General features: G+C 36.5%; 1 protein-coding gene across 1 annotated transcript in view; it reads right to left on the reverse strand.

Moving 5' to 3' along the window:
• LOC143272741 (anoctamin-3-like) overlaps nt 1–15,694 on the reverse strand; it is a 176,892-nt gene that overhangs the window by 31,540 nt on the left and 129,658 nt on the right. The window contains exons 7-11 of the mRNA XM_076568719.1: nt 14,378–14,422; nt 8,939–9,070; nt 5,353–5,459; nt 3,370–3,425; nt 79–200 (exon numbers count right to left, since the gene is read on the reverse strand). Of these exons, the coding sequence (XP_076424834.1) occupies nt 79–200; nt 3,370–3,425; nt 5,353–5,459; nt 8,939–9,070; nt 14,378–14,422 (462 nt within the window). The remainder of the gene's footprint in view (nt 1–78; nt 201–3,369; nt 3,426–5,352; nt 5,460–8,938; nt 9,071–14,377; nt 14,423–15,694) is intronic.

A 15,694-nucleotide genomic window follows, 5' to 3' on the forward strand; every position in this document is an offset into this window, starting at 1 on the left:
ATAAGAAATAATTTCAAGGCTAGGAAAACGGCAATAGAACAGTTTGCTCATTACTACCAGCCAGTCCATTTACAGCACCTGATCAAGTCCAGAGGCTGATGCTTGTACCACATTCCCCAGCGTGCCCAGCGCTCATACAACAGATGCCTGTTATTCTGCGGTCCATGGGTTTTGATGGGCAGGCTGCTCTTATAGGCTCCCTGAGAGAGATACAACAACGCAAATCAGAATCCATTTTCTTACTGAACTTTGAACTGAATAAGAATTAGTGTATTCCTAACAAGGAAATGTATCAATATATAAAATAATTAGAGATTACATACTCAAGCTTACCACTGGAATGGTAAATACCTTTATCATTGGAAATATGATAGTTCTGTGAAAATAGTGTTTTAAATAATTTTTCAAATACTTTGGGCCCATTTTACTTAAGTAAATGAGACTTCATATTTCACTGTTTGGATCAGGATCTTTTAATTAAAAATGATAAAATTATTGTAATCTTTCATTGATAAATTGAATACCATTTAGATTTAAGAAGTGAGCTAGATACAGAAAAGTTCTCTTTTACTTATAGATTATAAGAGAACAAATATTTGCTTAAAACGAATGGGGTTATAACCTTTAGAGCCACCTATGTGTTTAGATCCTAGGGTCTTGTAAATTTACTTTTAATATTTCAAAATTTAAAACACAACGTTTTCTTTCAAATGGCCTTCATATGGTTGAGTGTTCCCTAATCACCAGGGATGAGATTATTTATGAAGCTTTCTTGAAACATTGAGATCTGGTTTGCAAGTGTCTTCAGGCTGCAAGGGGATAACATGTTCATGCCATCTCTGACACTTTAATAAAATAGAAAAAAATTAGTTAGGGACAGGGTGATACACATTCAAAGTACAAGCCCAAGATATCCTCCCTAAGATAGCCCAAGTTTTTAAAACTTAGTAATTGGAAGCCAAAGAGAAAAATGAAAAACCATCTTGATTTCAAGTGCAGAACATCCACTTGGAATAGTATTTGCTCTTGAAACTAGATTGCTGCCTGCCTGATACTTATCAAAAGGATGAATAGCAAAATTGCTGTTCTTTTGCAGTCAGTGCTAATAATTCTAATATATGGCATCCACCCAGATTTAGTGGTCAGACCATATATATTTCTAGATGCTAAAATTTAGGGTACCTAGGACACCACTGTGCAACCTGCACTTAACACCGACTACTACACCGCTCTAGCTTGACAGTGACAAGAGGGGAGCTGCAAGGGAGAACTGGGTGAAGAGAAAGTCGCTTGTGGCCTTTCTGAAGGATCACATATTGTCAGTGGTCCCTAATCACACCTTGGATTGACCTTCCTCCATGATCCATCCTTGAAAGAATTGTATGTTTGACTCATGTCTTAGACAAAGTTTTCTCATACATATATACGTTTGGCCTATTGATTTTACCTTTTCCTGTCCGTTTTCCCTAGAAGGATTTGCCATGCTCCTCTAGCTATTGTAGTTTTTGTAAGAAAATAAAAAAAACTCTCAACTATGAATAAAAATTATGAGACTGAATATAGTATCTAGCATCAATCAAAAAGGAAGACATATACTTTAAAATATCCTTATTAGACTATATATTAATACCATTGACTTCATTTTCTTCTTTGTAAATCTTGCATTTCTCCCATGAGTAAATAGCAATTCAAATCAATAGACAACTCCTAGCCAATTTCATCGTGTCTCAATTATCTTTTGTATATTTACAGTATGCAATGGTACTCAATGATACTTTTTATTTCTTTTGTATATTCATGACATATATTTATATTCCAAATACTTTATATACATAAATTAAAAAGACTATCATCAACAACCCAGTTATGACAGCTGCCAAATTTCCCATGAGAAACTCAAGTGAGCTATCAGTGTACAAGCTAATTATGCAGAGAAAATTACTGTGCCCAAGAGAACAAACCAAATTTCCTGTGTTAAATGACTCCCTTAGCTGTGCTTCTCTGATCATTTTAGTTTACCACCATTTTAAATGGTGTTTAATTTTTCTAAGCTGTGTTCCTTTATATCTAAAGAGAGAATAATGTTTACTTCTTTCTGCACAGGCAAAATCATGGTAAAACATGTGCTGATTCAGCACATGAAATATATGAAAAAAATGCTCATGATTATTATCCCTAACTTTTTATTGTAAGTGGGTATTTCATGAAGATCATTAACACTTCCTATGCTTATAACTGTCTTTGACATTTTACCTTCTTGTAACTGGATTATATATGTTTATAATGGAATTAATCTTATTGTAAGTACCACAGGGTTGTTTCAAGTGAGAGATAGTCCATACTTATCTCATTGACAAATACAACATTTCCAATTCATTTTATCTACTAATAGTTATATGGGGCTGCAAATTCCTCATATGCATTAACTTTTGAGCTCATTGCATTAACTTTGGAAATCAATGAATGATGGGTTTTGAAAGTATGGAAGTAAAACTTCTAATTTATTTTAAGATGTGACACAGTTTAAAAAAATAAACTAAGGGTGTGTATAGCAGGGGTCAGGGAGGTGTTCAACAGATGCTCTTTTCATTGTTCAGGGCCATCCACATCTTTCTAGTTAAAACTTGGAGCAAGATAATAATCTGTCTGGAAGTGAGGTAGGTAATGCATGGAGGTTTTGTTTGTGGTCTTGTTTTTGACTTTCAGGTATTCTAAAATGGTAAATACAAGCCATGAACCTGCCTAATTTGGAAGGAATGGGCATTTCAAGCAGGACGAATCATGATGTATTGTGTTGGAACAGAGTAGTTAGGATATTAAACTGCTCTGGGGGAGGCTGGGGTTCTTCCCATAGGGAAAACTGTAGACATGTTTTGGAGTTGATGGGACACTGTGAGGCTAAAGGATGGTAATACTGTCTCGGTGAACTGTTCTAGATGTGAGTACTCAGATCTAAATGAATGAAATTGTTCAGGCACTGTCATGGTTTCAATGAGAAATTTCTCTAATGGTCTCAGGCATTTGGAAACTTGGCCTTGAGTTAGTGGAGCTGTTTGGAGAGGTTTAGGAGGTATGACCAGGAGAGATGGGGTTTGAGAGTTTATTGTCTCATCCTAGTTCCTATCCCTGCTTGGTTCTTACTGCTCAATAAGTGAGTTCTTGTTGTGTTGCTCTAGCCACCATTCTTGCTGCTTGCTGCCATGGTGCTTGGTCATGGACTCTAATCCCTAGAAACCGAAGCCCAAATAAACTTTTCTTCCATAAGTTACTTGTTGTGGTGTTGGATCACAACAACAAAAAGTAACTAATACTGTCTCCGAGAATGAAAATATTTTGTTTTGTTGAATGGAAAATATCTTTCAAAATTACCTCATGTGGGGGGAATGCTGCTATGTATGAGCCATTATTTATAAGTTTACGGATACCTAGAAATAGAACAAAGATCTGAGTCAATTTCAATGAAGGTTTTCCCTTAAAACATGTATTAATGCACAGAATTATTTTAAGACTTAAAGCAATTCAAATGACTTCCATATCCACGTCAACTATAGGAATAGTAATTTTGAAAAAGAGATTGGTACTCAGCCTAGGTGTGTGTCCTTGCCACATTGTTTACAAGACACCAACACAAGGTTTCATTTTACCAAATCACACCATGATGAGTGGTGTACTGTTAATTTCCACTTCTTGGGATCACATGAACCAAGAAAACCTTTTTATCTATCCCCCACCAAATACAACAAAATTTAGTCAAAGAGGAATTTTCTACTCCTGACATTTGACAGAAAATATTGTTGGATCAAGAAATGTTTGTTTATGCTAAATTGAAAGGATGTAAAATGTCACACTAAAATCTGTCATCTTGGTGAAGGTACTGTGAGATTTTCTTTTGAGAATGAGCAATGAGAAAAACTTTCTGGAGAGCAACGTTTGTTACAATGTTATTTATTATCATGCAAGAAAGAAATATTTGTACACCTGAAATATGGAACCTTTTATAATGTTGCAAACAAAATTATATAAAGTGCACAGTAAATAATTGTAGTTTAGTGAGTGCTTATCTTAGACTGTTCTACAGGAATTTGCAACTTATTTTCATGTGATACATAATGACGAGAAAATAGTTTTAAAAGTAGAAATGCATATACAATACACATTTATATTTTGAAATAATGCATTTTTTCTATAAATTCATTACTGATAACTGTGACTAGGAATACTTTTTATTTTATTTTTGTTCTTCTGTGTTTAGCATATTCCCAAAAAGAATATGGTACTTTAAAAAAATAATTTAAAATGTCATTGAATTGTGTAAGCACAATTTTCCATCATAAGAAAAATTTCAGCTCATGTTCTGGGTATTTTAATTTTTGTTTCTTTAGAAAATTTTTCATTGTTTTGGGTAAAGTTTTAGTGTCTAAGGCAACTATTTTGATTGCTCAGTTACAAATGAATTGTTAGTCAGAAAAAACTAGACCATGAAGATTCTTCTTTACAAAGTAAACATGAAACATGCTTTTTTTTTAAACTAGTGTTGTTCTTCATCCTAGCGTAATCAGGAAATTATGGTAATAGATTCCAATGGGTTGTCAGTTTTGAACTTTGAAGAATTTAGAACATTTGGCTAACTGATTTCCTCATTTCTTCAATTAAGCTTCACAATTGTCAATGTGTATGTTAGCTTTGTTTTGTTTTCAATTCTATGTAAGGCTTTCAATTTTATTCATCTTGTTCTAGTTGCACACCTCTCAATTTTCTTTCATATTACATATGTACTAAAATGTTAACCCCATCAAATGACACAAAGTTTCAAAATTTAATAAGTTAAAATAAGTGGCCATTTAATATTCCAGAAACAATCTCTCATTAGGTTACTTACATATTCTTCTAGACTTTCATTTATTTTTATTTCTATGTATTAAGAAAATGGAATCACACTAGACTAATAGTTTTGTAAATTGCTCTTCTTTACTTATTGAATCATGAGGATCTTTCAAAGCCAATTCGATCTAGAAACTAATTTTAATTTCTGTGTATAAAATCTGTGTCATAAAGTGTTTAACATACAGCACATAAGAAATAAAATTAAATCCTTTAATTAAAAACTGTATTAGTTTAGGATAAATTTTTTTCTTAAATATTTGCATAGTTCACATTTGATACAGTGGCCAAATGCCCTCAAAAATAATTTTATGAAAAGTAGCAATATAAAATATTCACATAATTTGTGTCTAATGTGTTATACATCTCATAATTAATGAGTGAAAGTATCAAATTTCATTTGTTATAACACTCTACCTCTGTATATCTTTTTTAATATTTTAAACTATGTCTGTAAAATAATGTTCTTACCCACTTTTGATATTCCATTTTCATATTTGGTGCGCTCCAGCATGTGATAAACTATCCTGCTTCGAGTAGCATTGCTGAAGAAGGTGTCCTTATTGTTTATTATAAAGCTGTTAGGATGAAGGGATTGGTTTTAATATTTAGAATAGAACACAAAATCTAGTCAAAATTATAAATTCCTGGGTAACACCCATCTTTCTGTCTCCGTAATCAAAGGCAGTGAATGTAAAATATTCTAGGGTAAGAGTCATCATTTTTAACAAAAAATCAACTGACAGATGAAAAGAAATACAGTAAAAGCAGAGAATGATCAAATATTCCTTTTAGCATCTTCTTTCAGTTTGTAAAGAGGTCTTGATATTCTCATATGTCTTGTTCATCATAGAGTAAGAATAAAATTTACCATTTACTGGCTGGGGTTTGTACCTCCTCAAGCAATGTTGCTCCAAATAGGTTTCATTAAAAATTGAGATTATCTCCCACACAACACTTTCCATTCTATCTTACTCAATTTTCAGAGTTTAGTGGTGTCCCATAGTTCCCCTTTTCTTTTCCCTGATACCCTAAAAGGTCCCTGTGTAGAAAGAGTATCAAGGGGCTGTGGTGATATATTGTGTCCCCCAATATGTTGTGCACCCTGATAAAGCTTATCTGAGGATCAGAAGAAAGAGCCAGCCACTATATTAAACATAGAAATCAGACAATCGTAGCACACACCTTTAATCCTAGCATGCGGGAGGCAGAGAGTCATCCGAATCTTTATGAGTTAAAGGACACACTGGGGAACAGAGCAAGGCATGGTGACACACACCTTTAATCCCAGTGTTAGTTAACCATAGAGGTCTGGAGGTCTGTACAGACAGACAGGAAGTGATGTAGCTAGGCAGAGAGAGGAAGTGAGATGCAGAACAGAAAGGCATATAGGAGTGGGTAGACAGGAAGAAGATCTCTTTGGCTGAGGATGTGGCTGGCTTCTTTCTACTCCTCTGATCTCTCAGTTTGTACCCCAATATCTGGCTGTAGGTTTTTTATTAATAAGACTGTTTAGCAATTCATTTTACGAGAAGCCTTGTGAGTGTGGATGATATGAAAAGCAAAGGGGGATTTCACAATGAGAAGGATAGATTTGTTTAAATGTTTACTTTATAATGTAGTGGGAGTCTCTAAGCAGTGGAATGAACTGGAACTTATTAGATGGTGACATTCTCTGCTTCCAGGCACTTTATCTCTATGAATGATGAACCATCTTTCTGTCAGACATTTCATCTGGAGTATTAATTATTCTATCCCTTGCTTCCTCCTCACCCTCCATATCAAAAGATTACCAAGCTAAATAACTTTCCTGTGGAAGCACCATCTCCATGGAGCTACTACCCTGTTCCTGTGTGTCAGTGCTCCTGGCCTAGATTTTGAGACCTTTGTCTTCTTAACAGGTTTTACCCAACCTTGTTTATTTTAATCTGTACAGTAGCCCATGTTATTACATTTTGAGTTCCTCAGTGTTTAATATTATGTGTCTTATTTCTGTCTTCAGATACATTAAGTTCAGAGTCTTGGTTAATATAGTTAGCAGAAAGAAAATCTACCAATCTTTTTTTCACCATGAGATTTAAGCCAACCAGAGCAAGTAGTTCTTAGGCAGATGAGTTCAGTTTTTGAGGAGGTTGTATTATGGAAGAATTAAGTAGGTGGTATAATCAACAAGTGAATAAATAAATATATTCCATCTGGTTTATGTGAAGAACATGTAATAGTATAATGATGTAGTGAGTGACTTGAGGAAGGGTCAATAACAAGAATTTTCTGATATGTAGGCAGACTGATTGATGGGAAGAAGAACGCTCTGCAAAACTTAGGGGCACGATAGGTCAGCAGAAGAGAAAAGTGGTAAAGATAGAGCTGGAGCTTCACTAGAGCAGCTGAATCATGGGCCCAAGGCTGGTGTAGTTGTATGCATCACAGGAGGATGCCTGAAGGAGTGGGGGTGAGGGAGGTACACAGGGTGACAGCAGGGTGGCCCAACCTGAAAATAATCAAAAACTGAATTGTGTGATAAGTTGAAGTGGGACACTACTAGGGAGATATAAGCCAGATGTTTCCCTGGTTTGATTAGTGTTCTTCAAAGACTGAGCTGTTTCCTTGAGTTTTCAAAGAACGAGAAGAACATTTTGCTTCACCTTGTTTCCACAGATCTTTAAGACCCTGTGATAGTACAACAGAAAGCTGAAGTTCCCTGGATTGTGAGTTCCCTATACAGGGGAGTCCATGCTCTGTTTTGCCCTGATTTCTCCAAAGCTAGAATTAGAAAGGATGGCTTTATATGTGTCTCCAGGATTAAATAATAAAATGAATAGAATGTTTTAAGGAGGAGAAACTAACTGATGTTTGGCTGTGGTAGAGATTGGTCTATAATTCCATCAACTCCCACATCCCAGAATAAAGTTTCATCCAGATATCCAGAATGGCATCTGTGGGCTCCATAGCCTTGGTCCCATACTAAATTGTATATTTTACAATTTTACAACAATATTTTGTGAATATTGAATATTTCACCTTCTCTATATTTACCTTTTTTTTTGTTTAGCTTTACAAATTTCATTCTTGTCTATAGCATTAGACTAGGAGGATCATGAAGGCAGAGGGCAGAACCTGTGCCATAATGAACCTTATAATTCAATTAATGGCCTGTAGAAACTCAATAAATCATAGTAGAATGAAAGCATGGACAAATAAACAGATATAAAGGAAGGCAAGGAGAAAGAAAAAGGCTTGGCAGAGAGGGAGAGGGAGAGAGAAAGACAAGAAAGTTAGAGACAGTCTTCTCTAAAAAAATTCTAAATTACTGTATTTGAATAAGAGTGAATAAACCACTTCAATACTAAATGAATTTTTTTAAGTAAAGTTATAGTTTCAGTAATTCATTAATTAATGTTATTGTTAGGAGCAATCCTATTATTGTTGCAATTACTATTTTAAATGAATTATTTTCTATTATAATAATTTTTAAAATATTTATTTAATGTGTATTTGCATTTTCTTGCATATATGTATATATACCACACATGTGCCTGGTGCCTGAGAAAGTCAGAGATGTATTGGATATTTTGTAACTGGTGTCACAGGCAGTCCTGAGCCTCCATGTATGTTCTGTGGATACCCTATAGCTTGAAACACACACATTCATAAGCCTCCATGTGTGTGCTGTGGATACCCTGTAACTGGAGTTACAAACAGTTGTGAGCCTCCATATTTGTGCCAGAAACTCCTCTGTGAGGGTATCAGGTTCTTTGAACTGCTGAGCCATCTCTGATGCCTACATAGTTATTACTTCAAAAGAATATCTAAGTTACCAGCCTATAGAATAGTATTTAATCATGGCTTGACCATCTCTGAATTATGAAATTAAATATAGAATCAAATGTTCATTTAGTGCTGTACCTAAGTTAAATATAAATTATAATACAATGATACATTCTCAACCTAGGTGGTGACCAACGGGAACGTCCTCAGTTATTTTTCCTCTATAAACGTGCTTGAGGTAATGGGAAGTACAAAGCCAGGACATAGAAGAAAAGAGATGAGCACTCACTGGTGAATCCTGGCTCTGCTGAAAGGGCCAGTGTAGCAGTCTGACTCCTCCAGTTCTGGAAACGCTGACTTGTCAAGAACCATTGGGTTTTGAGACATCCATTTTTTGATTCTTTTGAAATAATTTTGTACCCTGGAACCAAGTCAAATTCCAAAACTAGATAAGGTTGTATCCAGAGCTTTGTGAGTTTTTTTTATATTATTAAATATTGTTTTCATTTTACATACCAACCACAGTTCCCCCTCTTCCCCTTCTCCCACCCCTCCTACCTTCCCCCCACCCACTCCCCATTCAGTCCTCAGAGGGGGTAAGTCCTGTGTGACAGTTTTCTTAGATACTAGAGAAAAAAGATTTCCAGATACTTATTTGGTGATATTTTATTTGTGTACCCCAATAAAGCTTATCTGAGAATCAGAGGAAAAAGCCAACCACTATATTAAACATAGAGGCCAGGCAGTGATAGCACATGCCCTTAATCCTAGCATTTGGGAGGCAGAGATTCATCCAGATCTCTGTGAATTCAAGGCCACACTGGGAACAGAGCCAGGTGTGGTGGCACACGCCTTTAATTTCCAGCACTAGTTAACCATAGAGGTCTGGAGGTCTGTACTGACAGATAGGAAATGATAGAGCTAGGCGGAAAGAGGAAAGTGATGTAGCTGGGCAGAGAGAGGAAGTAAGAGGGCAGGGACAGAGAGGCATATAGGTGTGGGTATACAGGAAGTAGGTCTCTCTGGAGGCTGTGGAATTGGTATGGTAGAGTTGGCTGTGGCTTGTCCTATTCCTCTGATCTTAAAGTTTTCACTCCAGTATCTGGCTCCAGTTTTTTTTTTTATTTATTAATAAGACCTCTTAAGATTTGTCTTACATACCTACACCATACACACACACACACACACACACACACACACACACACACACACGCGCGCGCGCGCACGCATACACATGCACACATACAGTCACAAGTAACACATTTACGTACACCACACACATATACACTATCCATACACATCCACACTCATGCGTATACACACACTTCTGTTTTCTCACATAAGAAATAAATAATAAAGCAATGCCCACATTTATTTAAATTCTTTTCAGAGAAATAATATCTCCATAGAAAATTACCTTGCATAAAGATGGCCATAGGAAGGAACATTATAAAAGGCAGCACAATATAGTTCTAAAATCTGTATATATGAATATATATAAATGTAGATTATTCCCTGGTTCTTTAAAAATGTGTGAAAATTTGCATGTAAATGCATAATATATGTTTGTTAATTGGAATAATTTCTATCCTTTTCTTTTACATAATAAAAAAAAGCAAAAGACTGACCTTCAGCATTGATTCTGAAAATCTGAATTCTGTTACTATAACAACAGCTGTTTTCATTTAAAAATACTAAGCAGTGTTTCCACTGTGATAATGGTGTGATGCTGAGAAGTCAAAATGGCAGGACAGAATATCTCTATACACAAATACACTGTGTCTTAACATGGGTTTTGCCAGGTTCTTGAACTTTAGAAAAAAATATTAAGACAGTAAAGGGCAGGCAGCAAATACTGTATCTTAAGAATTAGTTCATTTAAGTTTATTATGGTGAAATTACTACACAGAATTTTAAATAAGAATTAAATCTTGCTGAAAAGGTTAGGATGTAAAAATCTTGATCATTTCTTACTAAGCAGGACTATCACTGAGATGACAAGCATTTCAGTTTTGGAGGGACTGCAACATTTATTTTAATCCTAAACTAACAAGCAGTTTTTGGGGTGTTCATTTTGTTGGTTCTCATTATAAACAAGGCCCCTGAATTGATAGACTATCACTGTATCTCGAGGCCAATGCAAAGACATGTAGAAAACAGTACAGATCAATTTCTCTAGTGTTTAAAAAATTCATCATTGCTGTTGGAATATGCATATTAGATGGCAGAGAGCTAAATTTGCCGGTTTCTGTAACCAGACAAAACAGCTCAATGCTTGAGCTCATGTTCTCAGCTCTAAAGAGGGGAAGTGATCCCATTTGTCCTACATTCAGCAAAGGGTCAGAACAAACCAAAGGGGTAACTTCAAGGACACTTGGATAATGTAGATGGACTGTAGTACCTAATGGCCTATGATCTCTGGCTAAATTAAAACAATCTAGAAATAAGCAAACTTCTAAAATTTATGAAAGAAACTTAAGATCATCATCTTCTACTAAAAACAGAAAAACAATATTATCAACTTAAACCTTCTTACACATTTTCTGAGAAGGGAAAAAATGGTCTCAGAAGGTGAAATATTGCACTGGGTAGCTATTCCAGCTTTGACCTGGAGGTACTAACCCCATTGAGGCTTCCAGTAACTGTCACGCCTATGAGGCAGGGCCTAGACAGAAGCCCTTAAGACCTGAGATCCGGATGTGCCGGCTCTCTTGGTTCCTGGATCCTGGATGCTGAAGGTAGACCGAGCAGAGTTCTCCAGAGAACACACACTTCACCTCTCCTGGACCCTGTAACCTATCCCTGTACTTGTAAGTTACCCCACAAAATAAACCTCCCTTTTAACTATGTGGAGTTGCCTTAATACTTCAACCAATAAAATATTATCAATCCTGGATTTGAAACCAGATTCTAGAGTCTAATTAATTTATTTCCTTGAGCTTCATTTAGTTTTTTTCATTATTAAGTGAAATGACACCTTGAGAACTAAATGGATAGTAGAAACAGTTCAGTATGTGCTCAGTCAAGGTAATAAGGTGAGAAATGAAGGTTGAGATACTGTTTGTGTTGCTACAAACTTTGACACCAACACTATTTGTCATATTCTCAACATCCAAACATGTTTATTATCTTGGGCATCTTTTAAATGCTGGATTTTCTGATAAAACATGATTACAGTTTTAGTGTCTTTTATTAAAATCTGGGGGCAAGGTAAGATAATTCTATGTAAGCTAGAAATATAGATCAAAGGGCTCTGAGTATCTGACCAGAATGCAAACTGTCAAACATCTGGGAAAGCTCTGAGTGGGACTGTGGGGGTGGGCGTGGGGGGACCGTAAGAGAGTCTGTTATTTTTCCTCATCTGCAACACTGGTTACCTTTTGTTCTATCCTCATTGCAGGCTATTTTGATGATGCCTTAATATTTGAACATGAAAATGCTTTGTAAATAAAAATTAAATGTTGCCATAATAATGCTTTAGTTATTTCCTCTAAAGGGGTCTAGAGATATGATGATCTTCAGAAGCTGGATAATTGCCTACGTTGTTTATCTCTTAGTGTTTACCAGCCAAAGTTAACCATGCACAAACATCTTTTCTATTGCAATAAAGGAAATGCACTAATAAAAATAAATGTGTGCATTTGATATAAATTTTATACTTTGTATAGTTTTTAGTGACTATGCTTAAAAATATTGTAAACAATGATCATTTATGTTCACCTTTCACATACAGAATTTACATTTTTCTCCTAAAACAAATTGAAATAAAATTCACAATCAATCTTCTCCTCAAGTGAATATGGAAACAAACATAAACAAGCAACAGAAAATTTTTCTTGTCACTTGATGCTGACGCCCTTTACTGTGTGATGCCCTGTACTCACCACTTGAATCCAAGAAAATAAAAAAAAATGAAGAAAACTGTTCACAAGAAATGAAATGTGAGGGACAGCTTTTATTAATATTCCAAATACCTAAATTTAAATTTTATGAATTTAAACAGAAAATAGTCAACATAAAATATCACAAAACAACATGATACAGTGTTCTTTTTTATTTTACTTGAAATGTTGAGTACCATAGACAAAAGACCATTTTAGAATTGTGAAACTATGGTTCAAATTGTAAATTTTACACATACTAATATGTAGGATTCATTTAAATTTAAGTTAACTTCAAAACCAAGCTGTATTTTTATGTAAAATACTTTTTATAGATTTTAATATTCAAAATTTTATTCTTTAGTTATATCTCTGAAAAGTGACTATTCAAAAAATAGACCTATTAATAACATAGTTGAAAAGTTAGTTCTGTAACAGACCCTGAGTCTCCAGTTGCAACTGAGGGCCACATGGTTATTTGGGGTCTGATCAGTAGCCAGGGACCATGTTGGTGCTGCTTCTGGGGCTATACAGAGACATAAGTGGCGCATAAGGCTATCTGGTGCCATGGTGATGTCCAGGCCAGGCTGCTGCTAAGGGCCATGTCTGGATATGTGGCCCTACTGCAGCCAGGGTCTGTGTTGATTTCCACAGCTCTTCTTGCCACAAGGTCCGTGCAGATTTGCAGGTTTTGGGCTGTCACCTGGAGCTGTGCTAGTGTCCAGGAGCCAAGCTGTCATTGGGGTCATGCCGATCTCAGTGGCCTGCACCATAGCCTGGGGCCATGGTAACATCCAGGCCCAGGCTGCTGCCCAGGGCCATGTCTGGGACCATGGTCCTCTTGCAGCTGGGGTCTGTGGCCCTTGTTGCAGCTGAGGTCTGTGTTGATGTCTGTGGCCCTTGTTACCACAGGGCGGCGGGGGGGGGGGGGGGGAGGGGGGGTAGCAGCATAGGAAGTATGCATAATGAAATCAGAGGGCCATGCTGAACCGGTTCCATCCTTCACTGGCCCTGGGTTAGCTGTCCATGTCCCTTGCTGGACACTGCAGCAAGAGAGCTGTCCCTGGCCCTGATGGGAGAGATGGCACCACACCTCACCACAGGCAAGAGAGAACTGACCCTGATGGCATGGGCTTAGGGGAGCTATCTCCTCCCCTTGTCTGAGGGGGTAGGCTCCAGTGGCCTGGATTGACAAACTCGACAACCACCCAGGGCCCCAGCCAGGCCTGGAGTTTGCCCACCCAAACATTGACCCCATCAAGGACTTGCTGGAGCTCATGAAGGGACTGGTCCTGTGAAATGCTACTGCTGGATTGGTGGGATATCTGAGAGGAGATTCTGTGAGATCCAATGATAAAGATACCGGAAACCAGGGGCCTTGAATCAGACCAATGACTCATTGTAATGAATAATTGTAAGTAAAGCTGCATTGGCAAAGGGAATCCAGTGTGACACACCCAGGCTCCCAAAGACACCAGGATGGAGGAAGATGTGTTCGAGTGTTGGGGAAGATGGAGGACTGAAGAGATTTGTTTTTGTTTTGTTTCTGATTTTTGTTTGTTTTGTTTTGGATTGGACTGATTTCTTTTCAACTTTCTTTGAGGTGGAGTTACTGCAAGGATGAGGGGAGGATGTGGCAAAGGGACTTTGAGGTGAGCAGAATTAGGGTGCATGATGTGAAATTCCCAAAGATTCAATAAAGAAATGCTGTTAAATTAAAAAATTGTTTCAAGGAATCAACATAATTTTCTTCCTAAAATTTTAACTGAAGACATGGATAATCGAAGGTGTTCTTTATATTTTTGTAAATGACAAATTGGTAATAAAAATGTGAAGCATTCACTAACCTGCTCATTGATTTGTTCTTCTGGTCAGTGTAGTAACATTTTTTCCTGAAAAAAAAAATTAGAAATCATCTGAAGAAAATACAGTTAAACTAGGAAATGGCAGTATTCAACAATATTAAGTGTATCAACACTCCATTTTCATATACTTAGGAAATTAAGTCATTTGAAATTAAGCCATTACATTATAACATGAAGACAAATAAATGCAAATTTTAGAAGTATAATGATAATTTAATAAAAATATAAGAAATATAACAAAGTAACTATAACAAAATAATTTTAAATGCATAGGTTATTTTTGATACATTGTTCTTAAATATTTGAAAGTCTGTCTTCTGTAACTCAGTACTTACTAACTGGATTATTTATTTTCCATGCTATATAAAGTCATTAATGCAATCGTCTATCTATCCATCAATCTTTTAAACACATATGTAATTGTTCTAATTTGGTTCTCTGTTATCATGATAAAATAATAAGCAAATATTGACCTGGGAAGAAAAGGTTCATCTAGACTTACACTTCCATGTACTATTTCATCACTGAGGGAAATGGGGCAAGAACTCAAGGCAGGAACCCATAAGCAGGAATTGAAGCAGGGGCCAAGGAGAAACATTGCTTAGCAGCTTGCTTCCTCTGGCTTGCTCATGTTGCTTTCTTATACAAACCTGGACCACCTGCACAGAGATGACACTGCCTACGTTGGGCTAGGTCCCTCAAACATTAGTCATTAATCAAGAAAATATTTCACAAAAATGCCCATAGGCCGATCTAGTAGATTTGCAATGAATAACTGTGAATGCAGAGCCCAGGGCAGCATACAGTGCTGAGAATGAGTGTTCAGGCCTGAACATGACATTGATACCACCCTCTCTAGGCTTCAGGAAACACCATGGAGGTGGAGGCATGAACAATGTGCAGAGTCAGATGAAATGCCATCTTCTGGTCTGGGGCAGTCATTGCAAACATGAGTGTAGCTATGACTGAACTAGAACATCGTAAAACTAAATCTGTCATCATTCACTCATGGATATGGAGAGACTGATGGGGCCCTTCCCATCCCTGGGGAATTACTAGCTATTGATCGATATTGGAAAAGTAGGAGTCATTGTCTTCAGTTATACACAAACTGGTGAGCCCACCATTGGGTAGCTCCAGATTTGTGGCAATGTGGAGAGCCTGGTTAAGCTCAGTAGCTCATGAAACAAAACAAGAATATGTGATTGTTGGAAAGAGATATGCAAAGAAGTGTAACACACTTGGTTTCAGAGATAACAACTGTTATGGCAAAGGTTAACTTATTTATGAGTAATTTAT

Source organism: Peromyscus maniculatus, chromosome 4 (genome assembly GCF_049852395.1).
Source record: "Peromyscus maniculatus bairdii isolate BWxNUB_F1_BW_parent chromosome 4, HU_Pman_BW_mat_3.1, whole genome shotgun sequence".
Lineage (NCBI taxonomy): Eukaryota > Metazoa > Chordata > Mammalia > Rodentia > Cricetidae > Peromyscus > Peromyscus maniculatus.